The sequence below is a fragment of the Echeneis naucrates genome, chromosome 5 (genome assembly GCF_900963305.1).
Source record: "Echeneis naucrates chromosome 5, fEcheNa1.1, whole genome shotgun sequence".
In the NCBI taxonomy this organism is placed as follows: Eukaryota; Metazoa; Chordata; class Actinopteri; order Carangiformes; family Echeneidae; genus Echeneis; species Echeneis naucrates.
Window position 1 is genome coordinate 19799982 of NC_042515.1, and position 24749 is coordinate 19824730.

Here is a 24749-nt window from a genome sequence, read left to right on the forward strand (position 1 = left end):
GAGCATGGTAAAGTGACAGAAGTTGTCAGGAACATGTTGTGAAATAAAGGTTTGAGAACAGACTGAGGCGCTGATGCGATCGCAGGTGGATGGCTGTAAATGTAGGTAGGATGCAGTGAGATTGGGTTTAAGATTCAATTACTCATGGGTGGTCTGGGCACCGTTCTTTTAACTGTGTGAACACAAATGTGTCCTGGCCACGCTGAAAGACCGCCAGCCCCGCTCACATCCTCCGCCAGAGTCTGATTAGTCCCAACACAGTTTCCTAACGAACTGAAAAAATGTTACTATTTCAAATGAGAGCTATGTGCCATTCTCTCTTCTTGTGCCTTGGATTGATGAGAAGCCACAACGCTTATTTGTATTTAAATCAGGGAGGTGGAATCCGATCACACGTATTCAAATAAATGCAGATGGAGATGCGTTAATAATCTATTGTATAAGAATGCAAACTGTCGCACTTTAGAGTGAGCACTTGTGCACACATCACCGAATTGCCAGGTCTGAACAGAACCTGAGCGTACACTGGTAGCTTGATAGCTTTCTTTCGAAAACTCAAACTTTTACAGCCTGAAGGTGGAAATGGAGAATTGCATAATTTGAAGTGAAGGAAATGGGATCCTCTCTCAGAGGAATTTGTCTGACCTGTAAAATTTTTGGTTTACTTCCCCTACATGACAGTTTCTCAGTAGACCTTGAACAGGTGTAAAAGGTTCTTACTGTGAGCTACCTGTCCGGATGATGTGAAAATGATTACCCATCTATATCTGACTGGAGTTTAATATCTCAGTGTGCCGATTCCATTTTTAACACATGGCTGTTTTTTCACTTGCAATTTAAAATGTGACATTTAAACCATGATATATTTGACTCTGAACACGTTTCAGTACACACACCTCCACAGCCCCAACGGTTAAAATATCAAAACTTTTACGTGGCAACTTCTTGGCTTCAAAAGAAGACAAAGGGAGAAAACAGAGACAGAGGAGGCTGTTGTGTTTCTTCCTGAGGAATTGATTTTCAATGGGCAACCTACGATACAACGCAACAACATTAATTAAACATTAGTGAAAATTATGGGTTTAAATGTTGCCATTACCACCCAACTTGTAATCAATCACTTGAATACCCTAGGCGCTTGAGTGCACCGACTATTCTTTCATTTATCTCATCACTGAATCATTTGTGCAGGTGCGTGAAATAGTTGGCATATTTGGCTTTCCTTTCTGCTCTCTTGAGGTATATGAGAGGAATGATAACACAATCATGTCAGCACAGCAAGTGGTTTGCTTAGCTTAGAACAAAGACTAGAAACATGGCGATCTTTTTTCTTTTGGACAGAACCAGCTCGAGCTGGTTTTGCAAGTAGAAAATAATAAGAAAATCCAAAACATCTCACTGCAATTAGGTAGAAATTGTGATTGGACCCCACATTTCAGTTGGTATAGTGATTTTTACATGTTAACTGAAAAAAAAGAAAAAAAAAAGGTAAAGAAAAAAGAACAATAATTTTTGTAGCAAACAAGCGAGGCTCTTTGAGACAAGGCAATTTGTATGATATGTATCTCTCCCACTTCACCGCTTCACTGAATTGATTTGTTGTGTCACATTTCACCTGTGTTGCACTTGATCACATTATTTAGATTAAATGTTCAGCCCTGGATATTCACAAGCAGACTGTTAATTTAAATGTAAATTTAAACAACTTTAACGATGGCTAAATTCTGTGCCCGAAATGCAAGAGTTGGGGGTGAGGAGAGAAGAACCACGTTGAAGGTGACAAATTAAATGTTTTTAATGAGAAACCCAAAAAACTTGAAAATATCTCAGAGGCTGTGGAAATGGATTAGGGACAAATGACAAGGAGGCAATGACGAAGACGAACGAACGGACTGACAAGGAAAAGAAAACAGAAAAAGAACATAAAAAAAAAAAAAAAGACTTTCAAAATAAAACTGGACGTGACCACAAACCGAAAACTCAATCCCTGACACATCCAGACAATATGGAACATAAAAGTTGGCCTGCATTTTTCTGCATTTGTTTAAGTAGTTTTTTCAATTGAAGAATATCACATCTTAATGAAATCGTTCACAATGTGCAGCGTGTTTATTAAAATGCTAAATAAAAAATGCCTGAGGAGAAGATGACTGGTGTGGCTGAAATTCTTAGTTTTTGGGGTTAAGGCCATTTCTATATATAAATGTATTTTTTACAGTCAAAGGTGCTGCAGGAAAAGACCCTGCAAAATGACTAGCCTACTTTTTATTTTAAAGAATGCATCAAAGTGTTTAACTGAGAGGACTCAATTATCAAACAATGTCTACAGACTGTTGGTCTTTCTGTGAATGTTCAGCTCAGATGTGACTTAGGAGGATTTCTCTGGTTAATCAGAAAATTTTTTTGGGCCACAAAGTTGTAAAACTAGAAAAATATTTCGATTCTTACATTCAGGATTATGAATGAAAGCACGATTGATTTTGGGAGACAGCTTTTTTAACCCCAGTAATCATCTCATACCATCCTTGAGCCAAAAGATTAGGTGACTGGTGACTGGTGTTTATCATTTTCATTTTAAAAAGAAAATTAAGGAAACTATTTGGTGTATAAAATAGAGTTGCTTTCAAAATAGACCTGTGGACCCTGGACCAGTCTGATCCATATTTGAATCCTAAACAACCTCCTGTCATCTGTTCTGCGACCTCATCCTCAGGTTCCGAAACAATGCGCTGGCGGGTTTTAGGGCCGGGAACCATCACTATGGTTACAAGGCGGAGTGAATAACCACAGTCAAATTGAGAAAAAGGAAAAGCTTGACTCTTTTTCTCTCTATCTTTCTCTTCCTCCTCATACGCAATTTTCCTGGTCTGTGGGGCTGCAGATCATGCATGAAAATGAAATTACTTCATCCGCTCAGCGGTGACGGCGGCTTCTGCATAAAACATCACTCTGTTTGAACATGATACCCTCTCTCTTAATTTCCAACATGGTCCTCCCACACCCACAGTGTAGCACTGCATCGCAAGCTTTCACAGAGGCAATTTTCCCTTCCTAAGCTCACATTGCTCTGTGGTTCCAGTGTTTGCTATTTCAGCTTGGAAAGGACGGATTTGTGTGATTCCAGATGTAGATTCTAAAGGCTCTGGTGTATTGAACATTATTATATAACACCTATCAATGAGTGCACTGTACTGCACATCAAATCACTGCAGCATGTCAATAATAGCACAATACTAATTAAATTTATGATTCATGACGCCCCCCCATCTGCCTGTCAAAGGAGGGTGACACTATAGCATAAATAATAATATAACGTGATCATTTACCCTCATCATCTATGTGGAGTGACAAACAGAATACTTGGATTATAAATTTCAGTAATAAGAAAGTGGTGGAGAGATCCTGTTTTATTTGTGCAGCAGACAAGTAAGTTTAAGCCTCACGGTTCACAACAACAAGAAATGAAGTGAGTCACACCATGAAGAGTCCCATCTGCCTGAGCTGCAGGAATATGCAAAAAAAAGAAAGAATAAAAAGAAAGCCCCTCCCATTGCATCTGCTGTTTCTGCAAGTATTTCCTGGGTGGATAAGAGCCCGCTCACAGTCATGCTTGTGTGTGTAGTGTCAGACAGGTAAGAGATTCTGTATGTGGGCACTGAAGGGCAGATCAAAAAGACCAGCTCAGTTCAATAATTCACAAGGTCGTCAGTTGGGAAACACACATACAAAATTTTCATCTGCCATGGGTTTCTCCTTCTGTATGAAGTCATGTGTGCATTCACCAAGAGCACACGGTTATGTGCGATCTGTCTCTTCACTGGAACTTCAAAGCAGATCGCGTGCAGTAAGCTGCACTAAGCTAATAACCCCAAGAGGAGACAAAGGAACTCTTAAATGTCATGCAGCCTGTGTTTCCATGTCTGCTTCAAATTCCACAGGAAACCCACCTGAGACCTGATGTCATAGTAACTATTGTCTCTTAATGAGGAGTCTTAATATCGATAAATTGAATAAATGAAGAAGCATGGCTTCTTAGAGCCCTGGGAATCCAATGAGTGACAAATGCTAAATTGAGCCATTTGAATTGAATGCTAATGATGAAAGCTGGGATCTCTTTTCCTTCTTTCTCCCTCTATACATCCATCTCTATCTTTTATTCCCCCTCTTACTAGAGTAGCTCCTGGCAGATAGAATAGCTACTAATCACACTAAAAATAGCAAAGAGAGGCAGATACAAAGGACTTAACTGCCTGTCTGTCTTCGTCAGATCAGACCAGACATCAGATAAGTGACCTATTTGTAGCTCTTTGAGAGTGATTTCCTTGATTACTGACAACTGCTGGAATCCCGTGGGACTAGCTATCAGCCTGAGAAGAGAGATGGAGAGGGATGGGGGCAGGGAGACACGGGGAGCAAAAACAATGGGGAGTTGGGAAAAATTAGATGAAGAATTAGTGTTCTGTTAAATCTCCTCGGGGTGACACAAGGCACACAAACAGATAGACAGAATGGAATGGAAAGGAATACATTTCCATTTATCGAACAAAGCAGCTGGCTGCCTAATTAGTGCTCTGTGAAGTTTAGCTCTGTCCAAATCTCATTTAATTGATCCAAGCCTGTATGATCACGCTATCTGCATAAATAGTTTGATGCCTACATAAACAGGGATTAATTTGCTGTGCATGGAATGGTGTTTCATCTGTTTGCTTCATGATGGACTTTTTTCTCGCAATGCTGGGAAATGAACAAAGCAGCACTCCGCTATACAAGGAACAAACATGCGTGGAGCTCTAGTTCTTCGCCCTGCGGTATTTTTGCTTCCAGGAAACAACAACCATTCAGCCAGGAAGTTATTAAAGGACAGTTTGCTGGAGGCACCCATGGGATCATTAAGGGTTACTATCTGCTGTGGGCTAATGTCACACAATAAAGGGAATCTGTGGTTTACACTCCGTGATGGCCTCTTTTACATCTTGTCTGCGCTTCGTGGTTCAGGCCTGCATTGGAGTCTTTTGGCTTTTCTCTATTTTATAGCTCTTTATGGGCTTGGTCACCTCACTTTGTCTTTAAGTCACATCGAACATGCCCCCCCCCACCCCACCCACCCAGACACAGGTTACGCAGGCTGAACCACCAGCAAGCCCAACGATCAACTCAATACCACAGACCGACTTAACACAATTCATAAACACTCACCTACACTATTATCAAGAGGACAATGCTGCATGTCGGTGCCATTGATGAGCACTTTTAAAATTGATCAAAAGCCTGACAAAAGAAGTGTCAGTTCAGCCAGTTTGTATCAGCAGAACCTGCTCCAGTATGAAAAGGACTAATTTCCAAATCAGAATATAAAACTTAATTGCTTTGTCCTCTGTTTCAGTGTAAGTCTGTTCTGAAAACGAGTTTTCATCACTTTGCTTACATTTTTTTGACCAATGCCATTTTCTGGTGAAACTATGTAGAACCAACAAAGGACATTGTGCAATATGAATGAGCTACAGCTACAAACACAAGTTTGAAGGTGATTATGAATTGAAACAAGGTTGATTTTTCTTTGCAATACTTAAAATGAAGTTCAGTGTTTTGTCTGGTTGGTGTCAGCTCATGGTGTCATTTCAAGATCAAAATGAGCACGGTTTAAATGAATCTAACTTCATTAACCCTTCTAATATTAAAAATGTCTACTACCTTGACAAAACAACAAATGTGAAAGTAACAAGTTGTCTATACTTTTCTTGTGAAAACAAAATAGTTTTTTGTCCAGTCCTTCGATCCTCCATCCATCCATCGCAGCCTTTTGCATTGCTGATATATATACAGACAAACAACCATTCACATCCATCACTTTGCTAACCACAGTCAACCTTAACATGTGTTTCTTTGGACTATGTGAGGAAGCCGGAGTACCAGGAGAGAAGATATTAATTCCACACAAAAAAAAGCTTTAGGGCTGGAAATCAAACCTAGATGAGAGTCAACGGCACTAACCACCATGGCACAAAAGTCTTTTAACTCAAGTATTTCAGTTCTTCACATGCAAAGTTGAAAATTCTCTGTGAAATGTGTGAATGAAAAGTCATTGGAATCGGCAGCTGCTGAGTTTGGAGCATCAGACACTAGTGATGGGAAGTTCGGACCGCTTTACTGACTCAGGTCTCTTAATCTCCTTCAGTAAAATGAACAAATCTTTTTTCAAGTCATTCGTTCAAACCCTGAAGAGCAACATGGTTTGCTTCACTTGGCATATAATACACAAGCTTTTGTGTATTATTGCTTTTGTTCAACTATTGAGCAGCCTTTGGGCCATAGCCTACTGAAGATGAAATTCTCACTCTTTGATGGCTGTTCACTTTAGCCCACCTGGTCCCTGAAGACCCGTAGTGTATGAACTGGTTCCGAAGGAAAGGCAAATTAAACATCCATCCCATAGCTACGTAGCTAACGCTAACTTTCATGCTAACATCACATAGCTCTCCTCACCAGGAATAACAGCATTGGTCACGTTACTGCTGCAACCATGTGAATAGACCCTTTTCACATGATGTCAGGCAACTTCCGGTTTGGAGCGACAGACGAATGAAAGATCCATAGTAATGAGTCGTGAATGAATCACTAATTTCTACACTGAGCCTGCTGTAGCTTTGCAGTATGGAAAAGCCGGTTATAAAGTTGAGTCTCGTTGATGCTGGTAACTAGCAGTCTGGGCTAAGTTGGCACACACAGAAGGGGAGAGGCGGAGTAGTTGGACACATGAACCGAGGCTTTATTCAGCTCTTTTCTTCCTTCCAACATCACAACACAGTACTTTGATGGCTGCAGAGTTTCATCACTCTTACTATAGAGCTTACAGCGGCTACAGCTGGAGTTACTTCTCACAATACTGCTACGTGCTGACTACGTCACACACTACCCACACAGCCACCTCCTTAAAGGGGAATGCTCAGGCCAGTAATACTGCGCAGCGGCCATGGGACAAGTGAATGAGAGACTCAGGTACTGACGACCCATAGTTATGAGTCGTGAACGAATCACTCATTTCTACACTTAGCCTGTGCAGTGGCCATGTGACATGTGAACAAGACACTCAGACCCGAAGACCTTATTTTATGAGTCGTGAACAAATCAGTCATTCCTACACAGAGAATATGCGGCAGAAAGCACCGTTTGTGAACGAATCTGAGCCTGTGGCGCGCATGCGCAGATCAGGAAAAAAGGAATAAATGACTCACTGAGATGACTCGTTACTCCCGAGTCATACAAAAGATGAATTCAAAATGAACGAACACATCACTATCAGACACGATGGCTGCTCAGAGACGGAGAGGAGCAATTTCTAAGCTCTCAAACAAAATGATTACATTCAATGTCTGAGGGACAAACCTGTCAATTAATGCACCGCCTCGTCACCACGCATCTCAAGTCAAGTACAACTGCTTGGTTGCAGGTGCCTGCTAGGCTTGGCTGAATGCTAAAATACCATTGTTAGATCCTCCAGCTGTGGCTTCCTGCCTGCACAACACAATAAAACTAGAGAGGCTGCTGGACAGACTGGTCCAATGTCCACACATCGGAAAATAAGAAGCAGTGCATTTGACTGCAAAGGACACATCGTTCACCACAAAATGCACAGAAATAATAGTTACTTTCAGCAAAAACAATTGTTCCAACTCAAAGTCATCAACCGCTATTGTGTTGTCTAGCAACATAATGGTTTGTCTGTTTACAAACCCTCTTTTTTGTTCTTACATCTGCTTTTCTGCTGCTTCATTCTGTTTTAACTGCAGCAGTTTTAACTGTGTAACAGAGTAAAGCTTATTATTGCTGCAATCTATGTTGGCTTCATCTGTGGACACCTGCTGTGGTGTCTTGTGTTAGTGTGTCCACTTCTATTATACCTATTAAGGTGGAATAAATTATCAGAATAATACAACAACTTAAACTATTTTGACAAGAATTAGCGCCTTGGCGAGTCACTCCTTCTGTTTCTGTGTTACAGCATTATAGAGAAGCATGAAGAACACAGTTCAGCATGGACCTTTTGACTGTTTCCATATAAAATGTGGACACATCAAAACTGAATACCATTAGACACTCATGTAAAATTTTGTCTTACGTAGAGAAAGAATTCTTGGTTTATAAAAAATGACATGTTTTATGAGTTTATAATGATTTTGACCTTTGACCACAAAAACCTAATTAGGTATCTTGAACAGCTGTACAAAGTTTGAAAAGAGTCCAGAAGATATCCTGATCACCAGAAGGGTATATGCTGAGCATACTGCTGTTGCCCTATGAGCAATTTTCATTTGAAAGAATGTCTTTTTCAGTTGATTTAAAAAACTTGAGGAAGTTTCACTTTTTGCTTCAGTGAGCATCATTGGAGAGTCTGTGTTTCAACAAGCTTTACAGGGCAGCTGGTGAGTGCAAAGCTAGCCTGACACAATCAGAACAGTTATGTAAATCAGACCTAGTTTGACACTATAATTTTCCATCAACTTATCTCAGGTATGACTGTATACAAAACTGGTGTTCTCTTATAAAGGAAGGGGTGATTTTTTTTCTCCATACTTCATATTAAAGAGTATAATGTCTTTCATCTTATTCATTTATTCATTCATTCGTTCATCCACCCGCATTCGTTCATCCCAGTGTGAGCTGGGATTGGCTCCAGCACCCATGATGGAAGATGAATGAGAGAATGTATTGCTCCATAGTTAGCCTCAACATAGTTTCTCACCTATCATTCTTGTCAAGGGTTTCAGCTATTATGACATTCACAATATACGAGGTTATAATAGGCTCTCTGAGCAGCACTACTTCATGCAGATATTTGGCAGACACTGTTTTAATTATGGTTGACAGCTATGACAGCTAAAGTGTGACTGAGAGTGTGCCTGAAGGGTTCAATCAAGCCTACCGGTACCCTGAGTGGCTGGAACCACTTCCTCCCATAATGCACCTGAGAAGGAAAATGAATTGACTTCATTTACCTGCATACCTACTACCCTTGACCATCCCCGTGTTGAAGTTGTTTTCCATATTTGGCCTGTGGCTCCATTTATTATCACATTCAGCAGTATCAGTAGCTGAGGTTATGCTGCTGTTCCACTATGTTGTTTTTTATTTTTTGCTCTTGTTACGTAGAAAATGTTGTATTAACGTCTATCTTATTAATGAAAAGTGTAATGAAATACTGAGTTTAACATCCAACTTAATTCTTTTACTTTAAAAATTCACACACAGGAAATCCATGGCAGGCTTGGCGAGCAGCTGCTAATGCTAATGATGTCTATTTAGTGATAGCAAAACTATCAAATGTCTCATTTATTTTATGCAATAATGCAAGCACAAAAGAAAACCAAGTGGGAGCAGCATAACCTCAGATATTTATATTGCTGGATGAGAGAAATGCCTAATATTGGAAATACTGCCAATGCAAGGATGGTTAGTAAGCAGTAGGTAAATTCAATAGAGGCAAATTAATACCATTTCCACTATGAGGTGCTTTATGGGAGATAGTGATGCTAACCACTCAGGGCACAGACAGGCTATGACTGAACCCTTCTGGCTGCCGCTCAGTCACGCTTTTAGCTGTCATAGCTGTCAACCATAATTAAGACAACGTGTGCCAAATATCTGGATGCCTTTAATAGAAGCTACTTACCGACATACTCAGACGTCTGACTCTCTCTCACTATAAACTGCCTGCCTGTGAGACATACTAAGTATAGGGCTGTTTAGTGGAGATTAAAGCATGATTTTGTGTTTTTGCTGAGAATTTTAATAAAGAGGCACACTGCTCTGAGTCATCATTAGTTTGAGGTGCCCTGCCTCTGATTAATAAATCTTCATGTTGAGCCAGCTAAAATAAACTGGAAAATCTTTATTCTTTTAAAAGAGAGTTTAAAAGGTACCAAATCTCTGATGCTCGCCCTCTCCACTCGAGAAATCCAAATTTGCCTCAAGTAGTGTGAATGCCCAGTGATTTCAGCAGCACATTCAGATGTTTAATATCTTTTTTTTTTTTTTTTTAACTGCTCATCTTTATACTGCTGTCTGATTTGGGGAATTGCTGGTGAGCTAATTGAGGGATTTAAAAAAACGATTTAAGTTTTTTTTTATGTTCGCATGGTGGATTCATAGCAGATCTGGTACCTTAGTGAGTGGATTTAGAGGAAAAATAAAAGCAGACTATGACGCTAGAATAGACAACTTATATTCCTACAGTATCTTGAGCAGTCTGACTTCAGAGTGGCTGCTGGGGTTAAAATATTCAGATCAGACTGTAAACCTTTGCACTTGAGGGGATGCTGCCATTTCTGCTAATATGAGTCTGTGAATGGGTGAATTGCTATGTTAAACAGCATTATCAAAAGGATCTGTGTATCTGTAGATTACAAAGGCATCCTTGAAAATGGCTGTGTTTGATAATGTCTCATCTTTCCCTGCTGTTATACAGTATCTGTTTTCTCTTTGTTGAACATGAGGGAAATGGCAAAACTACATGCTTTTTAACTTCCTCTAAAATTTCAGTTTTGCATTGCTTTGATCCCTCCTGCTGTGTTCTTGTCACTCTTCAAAGCTGATATGCCCTACTTTTTATGAGTAAGAGGAATTCAAATAGCCTGATAGACCATCCACATGAACATCTAACAAAATGACATAGGTGGAAACAGGAAGAAGAGGATGAAAGGAAAAGAGAGAGGAGCTGACAAAATGGAAACAAAATTTCCAATTAGGGAAAATGTGACACTTCCTAGTTTTTGTCAGCATTCAAACTTACCTTCCTGTATAATACAACTAGATTTACTATGCTACCTTTTGGCAGTATGCTTCTGCCAACCAGTCAATTTTCAGTTTACACCCACATCTGTCCAGACTCTATACCACGTAGACAGATATAATGAGTACAGTAGGAAATCTATAAAATCTATTGAGGGCATTTTTTTAACTACTAGAACACAAATTCTGGAGTTAGGCAGCACTGCAGCATAATGGTTAGTGCTGTTGCCCCACAATAAGAAGGATGTGGGTTTGGTTCCCAGCCTGGGTCCTTTCTGTGTGGGGTTTGCATGTTCCCCCCGTTCCTCCGGGTACTCTGGTCTAAAGACATGTGTTTAGATTAGCTGGTGTCTCTAAATGTCTGACTGCCTGAGTGTGAGTGTGAGTGGTTGTTGGTCTCTGTCTGTCTCTACATGTTGGCCCTGCGATGGACTGGTGACTCCGCCCTCACCCAATGTGAGCTGGGATTGGCTCCAGCACCCCCTGCCATGCAGGAATGGATAAGCGGTAGAAATGAATGAATGAATGAATTCAGGACAATATATATCCTCACAATGACCTTGACCTTGGGTCTTTAATCACTGAAATCTAATCAGGTCATCTTTGAGAATAAATGAACATTTGTGACAAATGTGAAGAAAATCCCCATTTCTGATGGGCAGACATTTGTCTGTATGTACATACAGACAGACAAACTGATGGATGGAAATGACCCTGCCGCTAGTGTGGAGGCACAATGGCAACTTTAAATGCAGAAGTGTGATGATAAAGAGTGGTAAAAACTGTCAGTTTAGTGGCATCACGAGGAGCGAATGCTGCGGATGGTTTTAAAAATAGTCACACAGGAGGTCTGTGAGACAGAAGCTGCAGAGAGCTCAGGTTTAATATCTCTCAACTGAGAGTCACTGACAGAAAACGTCGCACACAGTTATCCTTGATACTCATAAGAACAGCTGCATCTGCAGCAGGCAAGCTGGTCCATTATGGATCAGAGACGGAATGAGAAATGAACCAAGATTCGTGCAGCTCTGAAATATGTTTTTTTTTTTTTTTAACCTCATATTCCTTCCTTTTCATTTCGTGTGCGCTCCTATTCTGTCTGTGATTGTGCTCCCATACAAGTTTGTCTCTCTCTTTCTGTCTTTCACTTTCCTGAACTCCAGCCTCCCACTTTTCCCACTGGGAAAGAAGCAGTGAGAGTCCCATCAATACAAATGAGCAAAAGTCACCACCTGAGCAAGGTTTGTCCACTCTGGTACTGACACCGTTATTTAGCCATTCTTCTCCACTTTCTAACACAGCTGATTGAATTGAATCCTTTGAGTTCCTTGGGAAACCAGACTTGAGTTTAGAGATAACAGGGAAAGAGCCTTTTATTTGACAATTTAAAGAAATAAAGCTGAAACCTTTTAGGGGTGATGGTTTTCTTACTCTAGTGGAACTGTTTTAATGTGATTTATAAGAGGAAAAGACAATCCAGTTATAGGTACGTGGCTTAGAGGCTTAGAGGAAAACATCTGAGAAAGCACCGGCATTGTCAAGCAGTGTCTTTTAATGAAGAGCAGAACATATTCTGAACGCTGGCAGCACATCCAATAAATAACCTTAAAATTAAAGTGTTTGACATCCTTTAAAAAAAAAAACAAAAAAAAAAAAAAAACAGACATGAAGAATTTGAAGGAAATAATTTTTTCCTCCTATGGTCATATGGACCCCAGGTATCTGGAGTATTTTGACCATGAACCTTTCTGACATCTTTGTCTCACACTCAAACACCCTCCGTTTCCGTCCTATATATCATTCATCATTACCCAGAAGAGGGGAAGGAGTCACACAGCTTTATCATTTTGCATCTGCTCAAAAATAGATTTAAAATTTCTGCAGTGCGCACACATACATGCACATCTCCTTCCACCTCAGACCATTAACCAGACAGAGGAATGAAACGTAGGAATGGAAAAAAGGGCAATTAGAGGCAGAACAAATATTAATGGAAGTTAAGAAGTGACTCACAAACCCAATTACGGCATTAGCCAGGCAATTTCGAAGAGCTCTGCAAGGGGTGAGAATCCTGTTGAAATGTACTGATGGTCTCTCTGCATTAACAATGCCATTAATTCCCCTGATTCACAGTGTGGGAGAATGAAGCATATACAGGGGTCCTATCTCTCTCATAAAGGCGACCATTTTCTTTAATGCTGCAATGGGAATGGAGGAGGCAGATGCTGACATCCTTGCTTTACCCACCCTAAACAGGCCACAGACCCCCCGCGGAGATTCACCTCATTAAAACACCCCATTCTATTGTACTGCCCAATGCAAGGACAGGAAGTAAACCATACTACAGGAGCACCACGAACAGATAATTATAGTGAAGACATGGTTGGCTGCTGGAACGCTGACTAAAGGGAAATAAGTAGGTTTACAGAGGTGGATAGGTATAGATAGTCATAAATGGCAGGAGGGAGCTCTGAGGAGCGTTCTGCTGCTTTTGCACATTTCTGCCATTGTCAAACTGCATCCCTCAATCCAAGCTGCTGCCACGCATTCCCATAGGAATCATGCAGCACGGACAGCCTGGCCAATCAGCTGCACCCTGAGGCCAGTTGAAAGCCCTCCTGGCATGCCTAGGGCTAGCGAGGTCCAACCAATCAGTTAGAGGCCAGGCTTGAAAGGAGGAACATGCTTGGCTCAGGGAGCTGCTAAGGCTGCCAATGAGAGTCCGGAGGGGAGCTCGAGTGGCTCAGAGGGAGGCTGCCAGGGGGGTCAGAGTGGACGGGGGCAGACTGACAGTTATTTAGTGAGAGGCTGAGCTGTGTGTCACTCATAAAGGCACTCGGGCTTTGTACAAGTGGGCTGGCTCTAATGGGACTATCACCTTCTAATTGTCCAAATGGGAATGCTGAGAATGCGAAACAGACACACATGCATCAAATAGGCAGACAATACACAGGAACACATACTTTCATAGGCACAGCAAAAAAAAGCCCAGTGTACATTTCTATTCATAGCAAGGGCACAAGACAAAAGGATACATTACATCTAGTACTTCCTATTATATGTGTATAAAAAGAGTTTATATACAGGATGGCATATACTGCATAAATAGAGCTACTTACTATTTATGAATAAAATTTTCCTGCTTTCAGTTATCTGCAGCAACTTTATTGCCAGTGTTGGATTCAAGAACACGGGAGTAGAACACTGAGGTGTGAAATGCATGTAGCGGTCCTGCTTTATATGTCTTCACGGATCTGTAGATCACTTTAATTGAGGTTAATGACAAACGTATTGGGCCGCAATGAGTGACAGACCAATTAAAATAGTGACAAATTAAGAGAAGTCTTGAAATTCAGTCAAGTGCTGCAGTGATTTGTGGACTGCTCCCACAGTACGTGTTAGAAGAAGATGGAGCGTAAAGAAGTCTCTCTCTCACAGAGGATGGGTGAGACAGCACATCCTAATCACAAAAAAGTCATGTATGTGGAACAAGATTAAAAAGAACTTTATTCCTGGAGACCTAGCTGTTATTATTAATGATTCAGCTCCAAGAAGCTGTTGGATTCTAGGACGCTGTCATAAAATAAATAAATAAAAATGGTGAGGGGGGTGTCCTAGAAACATTTAAACCAGAACAAGACATGACTACAAAGTCTGCCTACTCCTTGAAGAAACTTAATTTCTATCACAGACAGATGTTGCACGCAGACGATGGGTATTACAATAACTGCTTAGATTGTGGTGCTAAGAGCTATTATGATTGTTCAAACTGAAATTCAATGGTTCTATTTATATTAACTATAAGTAAAATGGCAGATTGAATTGATTATGGCTCATTAAATGAAAATGCATGCTGTCATGTAGATAAAGAGGAGCAGTTATAAAATCTCTGACCTCGCATTATAAAGTTTCAGCGTTCTTTGTTTGATTCAGTTGTAAACAACTTTTTGAATATGTACGGCTGAAGTAATGTGTTAGGAAAGTGTCCTTGTATTAGCGAGGAGAAAGAGAACCCCGAAAACAGAAATCCAGTGCAACCCAGTGTAAACCAACAAATGTTGTTATCCTGTTCAGCAGAGAGCGAGCTCACAATGAAAACGTGCTATGTTAATACAATGCAGTTTTTTGATGAAGTGCTTAAAATCAGAGGAGGAAAATGAAATTAAAGCCCTTAGCTATACCCAGCTGAGAGCTAAGAGTAGCCAAGGAATAAATTATGACCTCTTCACAATTAGGTGCTCCTAGATATGAAGTATTTTTAGGAAGAAGTTGATTGAGCTTTAATTAAGTAAGAGGCTTGAAAAGTTTATTTTGCTGTAGTTCTTTCTGCAGTATCTCTCATTGCCCTTTTCAGAAGGAAATGGACATGAACTCCTCCTAGAAACTTAGCAGTTAAAAGTGAAAATTAGGAGCTATATGATGTGAACACTTCCAATCAAAATCAAATTTATTTACTGAGAGCCAAATCATAATGGAATTATATCAAGGTATATATAGAGCAGATCTTTCTGGAAAGGGATTAGATCATCCCTCATGAACTCATATGTTGGTGCCACCACCGCTCCCTGTCCCCACACACACATTTTCACATATGGATACCCATACAAACACACTGGACTCATATTATTTCAATGCACTGGGGACGCAATAAAACTGCAGACAAAACAAGCAGATCCAAAATGCATATTATGAACTCATTATGAGCTGTAATGAAATACACTGTGCAATATGAGGTTGTAAATAAACCATTGTGTTTTCATTTTGGATACTGAGTAAACAGCAGTACAAACATTACAATGTCATTGCGTTAACTTGCTCCCACACACGCATATCTCCATATCATTAATTTGAGCTGCTCAGCACCATTTGAGCAGCTCAAATTTGTAATTTGTGTTCATTAAAAAAAGCAGCAAAAAGATGTTGAATGTACCTCCTGTTTGAAAAACTGAAGTCAAGATACCATGTTCAAAGTAAACTTTGTGTTTCCTTCTGATAAAGTCCATCTAAATGAGCAGCCTGTCGTTATTCTGACAGTGGCTCATTCTGTGTTAGCCATGAGCACAGCTGTAATGGCCTATTCAAAATAATGACGTAAACCAAACCGTACTAAGATGTGCCTTAATAATCCAGTTCACCTTGAGACCTTCATTTTTCTTCAAGCATGTGAATGTGTGATAAGGCTATCATTAGTGATACAGATATCATTACAGTTTCATTCAGGTCCATGGACGGGCACAGAGCCACAGAGGAAGAGACTAAAAGACACAGCATATACAGACGTCTCTTAGGTTTTTCCCTTGGCTGTAGAATCACATATTAAAATAACCATCCACCATGTGCTCAATTATTTCCAGCTCCTTCCTTGATTCCTTGTCCCAACTATGGGTCAGCGAGGGAGCCAGTGTTTGAGGCCTGGTTAAATGAAAGGAGGATCTTTTCTCTCCCACATTCGGAACGCTTTCCATCAGTTTTGCCTCATTGGCCCCAGTGTAGGTGCTGCAGGAGACGGTTGAGATGAGAATGCCACAAATGGCCTGAAACTAATGTTGGCCCCGCTCACCCTGTAGATTTACAACACTCTCTAAAGACTTTCTATTTTTTGTTTTCTTGCCCCTGCCAATTTCTGTCAATCCAGGTTTTCTTCTTTTCCATACCCCATACTCACAGCTTTTGTGGCTTTCAAAAGGAGGAGCTTTGCCGTCTCTCTCAATATCCATTTAACACGAGCTGTTTTTCAGCCTCTGTCATGTCAAATAACTTGACAGGAAAAGCTTGGAAGCATCTTCTATTTGACCGCAATGGCATATCAACCCCATGACTGCCGCATCTCTTCTGGTCGACCAGTGGTTCTAACCAGTAGTTCTTGCACACTATTGCTTGATATATGTGTGTGCGTGTGTGCATGTGTGTGTGTGTGTGTGTGTGTGTGTGTGTGTGTGTGTGTGTGTGTGTGTGTGTGTGTGTGTGTGTGTGTGCGTGTGCGTGTGTGTGTGCGTGTGCGTGTAAGTGACCATTTCTCATTTCACAAAATAAAAGTAGTTTTAAGAAGCTGAATCACAATATTGCCACCGAGCCTGGGGTCTGCCAAACAGCACTGGATGTCTAAATGAATTGTTTTGAAATATTCAAAACCGTCCTGTCATGTTTTATTATTATTTACATTTAAATGAGCAAAGAGTCTGCTTGTATGCGTAATTGGATCAGTTGGAGTAACTGGGATTAATCAAATATCCTGAAGCAACAGACTGAGTGAACATTTGCCTCTCATTGACTCCAAAAGAAAAAACACCACCAGGCTAGAACACACCTCTCGGTGCATGTCATTTGCATTATGTGATGGTTGCAAAGTGGTAATTACATTGTGAAGATTAATTGGTCTTTTAAAACTTGCTGAACCTGCCTAGTGGAAGGCTCGCGTGTAGAGACAAAAGCAAAGACTCAAAGAGGCTGAACGGCACAAGAGAGCTGGTGTGTCCTGAAATCAAGTGCGTAAGCTTGAAAGGTTGTGCTTAGCTACTTCTGAGACTGGCAAGATAAAGCACAAAATCCCCAGTGTTCCTCTCCTCGGCTGCCTGTCAGAATGGAGAGTGGTGCTGCAGAGAGAGCCAGGGACAGATGAACTCACAGAATAACAGTCACATCCCCCTTGGTGCACTGCTCTTAGCATTGGCTGAAACCTGATCTACACCTATATTGTGTTCATATATAACAAATGCTAGCTGCAAGATGTTCCAACACACCAAAGCACATCGCACATACACACACACACACACACATCCAACCATCTAATACCTGACATGCGAAAAACAGGGTCCATTTCTTTAGCAGGGCAGAACAATTTACTGCCTCCCCTGACACACCACAGCCCTGCTGTGTGTGTGTGTGTGTGTGTGTGTTCCCAAGCTTTGGTGGAAAATCTGCCCTCTTGCAAACACATTGGTGAAAGGCGATTTCAGTAATCCAGGAGTGTAAGCCTCGCTGTACAAATGGGCGTAAGGGACTTTGTGTGTGTGTGTGTGTGTGTGTAGGTGTGTGTAAGAAGTGCCAGCAGAAAACTGCATGTCTGTTGGAGGGGCTGATAAGGCAGCAAATGAAGGGAGTTTAGAGTAACGGTGGGGTGCTGAGTGCTCGATGCCTCTGTAACAAATGTACTTTTCATTATACATATTTTTGATTGTCACTGGTTGTAATTTTGATGTTGTTCACATTTTTCCTTCAACACCCATTCAGCCTCAAAAGGTATCCAGGCAGCATTGACTCAGTACAACACAAAAGCCATGAATACTTGGCAAAGCAGATTTGCTAATCTACAAAAAAAGATGGGCTGTGACAGCTACGTTAGCAGTTATCATTAGATCAATAATTCCTTGACCAAGCGTGACGTGTGTGTTTATGTGCTTTCCACACACGAGTGATCATTTTGTCTGCCTACATCTCTGTGGTGAGAGCAGACAAATCACCTGATGTCACGGCCTAAATCAGAGAGAGAGCAGCATTTTTTACTTGACAGTTAATACCATTATGCTGAGCGTCTTGGAATTGTGGTCAGTCTAAGTCATGTTACAGTCCCAGTCCCGTCTCATGCCTGGTCTGAGAAAATTGCCGATGTGGGCTTTTCTTTGAATCTTTATGCTTCTCTGCAAAGTCATATTAAAGTTCTGTGGTTCAACAAAGCCTTTCCACAAGAGAAAAATATGTGCGACAATTGCTGAAATTACACAAACTGTCACTCACTCTGACAAGCATGTGTGGGAAGGGTCCTCGGGAGTTCTCAGGCACATTGATAGGCGGGATGACCCAGTCCCTCTTTTGTCGTCTCAGCCCATTGGTGGAGGAGCCTCTCTGATGTCTTCGAGGAAACTTGATAACTCTGGGTTGGGATTCCCAGACTCTTGACAACATTTCTTCAATGCCAACCTGCAAAGAGAAAAAAGAAGGCAAATATATCATATTGCTCTAAATTTTGCATGGAATAGCTTGCGTATCTTATCATTTGAAGAATGATATCTCTCCACAGCACACTGGAAAATGCATCTGTAAAGTGCAGGGAGATGACAAGTTTCCCCGTCTGCTAAAATTGAAACTAAAATACTGGATGTCACACTAACAATAAACCCATTTTGTGAGAGTGGCAGAGCAGCAAACACGAGGAAATACAAAAACATTTTCCTGTCCGATAGCCGCTGCATCAAATTTCATGAGGCCCTTGGCGAGACACCTGAGCCCACCCGAGCCCTTGGCATCTGCCTAAGACGGCGAGACCTCCTCAAGGCTACACAGCTTGGCTTTGTCCACAGAGAGGCTGCGCTGTGCATACAACTTTTCTTAGTCAGACATTGTTATTCTCTGTCCCTGTCCCTCATAACCCAGCTGAAGAAACAAAAATGGGATACTTCACCCCTGATATAAGTCTGTCATCAGATAAATTGGGTATTGATGAAACCCTGCATTTTTACTTAAAAAGTGTAGCTACAGAATGTGAACTTTTTACTACTTTTGACTTTGTACTATTTTCTCAGATTTCTCTTTGTGTTAACTTCTTTTTAATGCTGACATCTTCATTACACAGAACCACTGCATTAAGAGCAACTCTTACGTAGGATTGTATGTGTGTATATACATCCCTCACCAACCCTAAAAGGCGTCCCCCTGGCTATAGCTGCAGGGAGAAGATAGTGCCCTCACTCATCTTTTTCATTCATTCATTCGTCTTCAACTGCTTATCTGCTTGGCTGGAGCCAATCCCAGCTCACTCTGGGTGGGGTGCACCCTGGACAGGACGCCAGTCCATTGCAGGGCCAACACACAGCGACAAACCGAAGTAAACCCACGCGGGCACGGGGAGAACGCGCAAACTCCACACAGAAAGGCCTTTTGATTGTGGGGCAACAGCGCTGAACACTGTGCCGCTGTACTGCCCCTCTTACACATCTTGCCAGGTGAAAATAAGTGAAAGGGTGTGTAACAGAAGAGTGTTGTTTCCAACAATCCTCTACGGTGTCCTCCTGTGTAAGATGGTTGTATCGCTGTAATCCACCTAATCCTTTTGTTGTCTCTGCGCCCTGCGTGCACACACATACACAAACACATTCGCTGGCAGTGTGTCGCTGTCACCTGAAGCACAGTGGAAATTCTCCTGCTTATCCGACCTGGAACACAAACAACGCATTCATACAGGCAGACACCAGTGTGCGCACACTATGGACCACCGACATGCCAAACACAGAGAAACGGTTCATCCTATCAATATACACCTGCTTTGTCTGTGAGCGAGGCAAACGGAAAGCTACACCTGAGCAAACACAGTGCATATTTTTCATCTTTTGTTTTAAGTTTTTATGCATTGACAGCTGAAAGGACTGGACTGCAGGCCCATTGTGGACCTCTGGATGGCCGGGGCTGTTGGTTTATCTGGGCATGAGTACAACAAAGAGGGAGTGGGGTGACCTGGGTGAATGGTTAGAGGACAGAAAGAGGAATGAGGGGACCAGATGTGTTTCCCAGATAAGATAACTGTCTTTCCAGCTCTGCTGATCCAAAACACACACACACACACACACACATAACAACTGGCATGAGGGACACAGTGAGTGTGCCAGTCTCCTCCACGGGCGGTGGGTGGAATTAGTCTCTGTCTGTAAATATTTGTGTGTGTTTCAGTGGCTGTGTTCGTATGTGTGTGTGTGAAGCAAGCAAACAAAATGATGGGAAAACAAACTACGTAGAAAGACAAACATAAACATCTCCGGCAGACGGTGATGAGTCGTCGGGACTGTCTTTATGTCAGTGCATATGGGCATTTCTGAATACAGAAAACATATAGTATGACTCCATGAAGATGCATCTGCCTCCTCTACGCTCAGCTCAATGTGCCACTTTGAAGAAAAAGTCTGCCTTTCTGGCTATGAGCAGAAACACACGATGAATAACTACCTGTTCTATACGCCAATTAACCCACTGAGGCAACGCATCCAGTCTGATCATAATAATACCAAAGTATGTGGTTGGTCCTTCCTTTGGAAATGTTTCCAAAACAGTAGTAAAGCCAAAAAGAGATGATCAGGTGGAATGTCAGAGACAGGCATCCATTATTGGAAGTCTGTATCAGCACAGTGACTGCACGAGACTGTCACTTTCAGATAGCAAGGCTAATGACTGGCTGTTGGCACGTTGACAGTAGCCGAATTAAAAAGGGAAGATGGAAAAACTGGAACATGCTGCCAAAGGGCTAGGTGCTTATTAGAGTTTGTGAGTCTGTGTGTGTAGGACTATAGCATGTGCACACACAGTGAGTTCAGTCATGCTTGTGTGCACATATGGGAAAGCATGTGCTGGCCTTGATGCAGCCATGTGCGCACACGTACAAATGTGTAAAAATAATGCATGAACATATGTGCTGGTGTGTTTTTGTCTATGTGCTTGTGCATCCTAGCGAGTGTCTACGTGTCTGCGTGTGCAACACATGACAGACATTCAGTTAGTGGGTCCCTGATGTGCCTGGGGCTCCTGAAACCCAGAGGCAGACAGGGCCAGCTGGCAGCTCTCTGCTCCCAGGCAGCCTGCGCAATGCTACGCCATTCTTCAGGCCTGCAACCCCCGAGCCCTGGAGCTGACATCTGGAGGTTATCAGTCTGACAAACAGGCAGAACAATACAATAAGAGCGTGTGCTCATTGCCCATTCTCTGTTTAGTGTGGCTCTGAAAACATTTCATTCAGGTCTTTTGATGTTTTTTTATGTCTTTAGCGCTGCAGTTCCCATTGCTGGTTCACTTTGATAGCGAAACAAAAAAAACACCGGAGTGCTAGTCTTCAGTAAAAACATTCTCTGTTGAGAGCTTCCCTCAACAACCAGAAAAAAAACTTTGTATTGGAAAATATTGTAGTAGCGGCTGTTGCAGTTATCTTCCTGACTGTTGAGTCAAGCGGTTTTTGGGGGAGTATTGTCACTATAATCAGACTATAATCACAAAGCTAGAGGACACAGCAGAAGAGCAGGCATCCAACCCTGCCAGTGTTGTTTTTGAACAACCCCAAGGTCCCGTGTTCCACCCAGCTGCTGGCCTTTGCTGTAATCTACCTTGAACAGGTGAGGCTGTCTGGGGAACGTGTGGTAAAAATTCAAATCAAATCAGCACTAAAACCCTTCTCTGACAACCGGTCGACTCCAAATTCAGTGGCGCATAACTGATGGGCTCTAAGCTGGTGGAGAAGGCAAACCAATGTGCCATGAAATCAGCACGAGTTGGAGAGCACTCAACGAGAGGCCCTACCTGTGTGAGATGTGATAGCCTGAGTACATAAACATGGCAGAGAGGGCTCTCAGGCCAAAGGTTGCTCTACACTTCAGCTGCTGTTGTATTATATGCTGGAAAATCACATAGTAAAAGGAGCCGGTCGACGATGGAGCACATTCCAAGTATGCTAATTTCTGCTACAACAACAAACCAGTGAGAAATTAAGCTGGTTATTAAAAGCAAATGAATAAACTGTCACTGAGGCACTGCAACAAAGCCGGAATAGAAAGCTACTGTGGCCAGTTCATCTGAGGAGATCTGAGCACACCATCTCTCCCCACACTTTATTTGTTCGACGCAGAACGAGTGTGAGAGGAGATGCCTGTCTTTTAATTGCCGCTGTGTAAGGGAGGATATCCTGAGCTGTTTATATCCTCAGCTGCTGATGCCATGCTGATTACGCAGGAGATACGCTGCGGTTAGGTGATGCGATTATGATAACCTCTTTTCTAAAACAACTATTGACTTTCAGAAAGAGACGGGCTCAGATACGGTAACAACAATTCATCGCTGCATTAACTGTACTGGGAAGGGAAAATGGGCCGCAACGTGCAATTTGAAGAACAATGTACAGCACTGATGACTCAATTTTAACTCCCAGAAATCATGTGAAGTCATTGGATTCAGCTCCACACAGCAGAGTCCTGTTACTGACTTCGGCAGTTCAAAATGCTACTTCAAACTTAAAAGTTTAGCTTTTACATCTGCTGCTTACAGGAGAGTCCAAATGAAAATGTGCTGCAGCTCGGAGGAGAGTTGTTGTTGGGTCCACTTGTTGTCAATGACTTTTATACACCTCATCAATATAAATATTCACAATCCTGTAGAATGGGTCATTTTACAGAGACATTTCTACACTTGGCCTTGGATTTAAATTCTGTAAGCAAGTGTCAAAAAAAGAAAGTATAGTTTGAGCTGTCAGATGTAGACTGTGTTTTATTAAGGAGAAACTCACTTAGTGATGGGGCAAAACGAGGACAACTACAGGGAAGAGGAAGCATGACCCCACACACAGTGCCACATCTGCAGGGCTGGTTGACATTATTACAGGTCACATACTCTGCGTGGAATGATTTCCGCCCGCTTTGAATTAAGGCGCAGTTGCATTGTAATAAATGTTCAGTTCAGGAGAGTACAAAATGTAACACAAAGTGAATCAAGCAGACTGAACAAGTCTACCATAAAACTGTGATCACTTATAGATGTCACCTTTCCCACTCACATTATAAATGGGTGATGCCAGTAATGACAAACTGCTAAAAAGGGACGATTATTCAGCCAGGTGGAGGTTGTCACTCACTGTTTCTTTACTTAATGTTGTTTTGATTACATGACACAGAAATGTTGGGTTAAATTGTACGTATGTATGTATGTATGTATTTATGTATTTATGCTTGGAAGTATGAACTAAACAACAAATAGAGTAGATTGTGTAAGAAAACACACACACACACACGTTCACGTGTTCCTGACACGATATCCTGTAGCCCATACCTCATTGTAATAATTACATCTTCTGTGACTAGGCTCTTAACAAGTGCAAGTACTTTTTCTGCATTTTTCCATTGAGGAAATTGAAATTACATTAAAATCGTAGCCCCGGTTCTGATCTGATGACGAAAACAATGACACACATGTAAAATGCATTTTGAACTATACATATAAAGTGTGGTTTTCAAACTAATTCGAGACAACTCATCATTTCTTGTTCAATTATTGAATCTTTCACTATCTCCACAATTTGGAGAACACAATTATACACTGAAGTTCATCACCTGGTCCTCAAAGACTCCACCAGAGTGGAACATTAGCTCAATCAATGCCAATTATTTCCCAGTCTCTATTATTGCACTGCCAGGAGTGGGCAGAATTTTAATCCCCACTCTGCAATTATTTTAGCTACACGAGTCTTGGGCTTTTTGTCATGATTAGAAACATGACTGAACATTAAGCCCAATGGCGTTCAACAAGTATTGCAGGAAAAATGATAATGGCTTTGTCGCTCAACAAAGTGCAGCCTGGTGGTGGAAGTCAGTAGCAGTGGCTATATTTGGCCCTGTGTAATTTTACAGTCCGTGTTAGGTAATGGAGCCTTGGTAGCAAATAGGGTAATGTCTCAACTAGTGACACACAGAAAGGCCTTGCATCTTTAACTGCTGTGCATGTAATAAAAAATAAATAATAAATTTTATATATATATATATATATATATATATATATATATAAAAACAACTAACGTGGAGATGGATGGAAACACAAAGGCTGTGAACATGATGTGGAAATGTGTATACAAGTAGGGTCAGAGGGACATGGAAAAATGTCCTGACTATAAACTTCAAAAGAAGCAATGAAGAGTGTTTACTGTATAGTATTCTCATATCATCCTTTTCATATTGTAAATGTTCAGTAAAAGATTTTCTTCAGTGATCGGAGGGTTATTCAGGATAATGCTTTACAGTTTGTATTCCAAACACTGCAGCATATCTAAACTGACTAGGATTGGGTTTTAATAGCATTTTAATGAAGTCAAATTGTTTCAAATCCTCTTATCAAATCTAATTTCTCTTAAAATTGTTTTTATTGGGCAAATTTAATTTAACTTCCAAAATTTAGAAGTAACCAAAGTTGAAAATAACTAAAGCCACAATAGTGTGGCTGATTGGACAGAA

The 24749-nt window shown here is 41.3% G+C and overlaps 1 protein-coding gene across 1 annotated transcript in view; it reads right to left on the reverse strand.

The window, feature by feature from the left end:
* cdh4 (cadherin 4, type 1, R-cadherin (retinal)) overlaps nucleotides 1-24749 on the reverse strand; it is a 66099-nt gene that overhangs the window by 40695 nt on the left and 655 nt on the right. The window contains exon 2 of the mRNA XM_029502170.1: nucleotides 18520-18702. Coding sequence (XP_029358030.1) covers nucleotides 18520-18702 — 183 coding nt within the window. The remainder of the gene's footprint in view (nucleotides 1-18519; nucleotides 18703-24749) is intronic.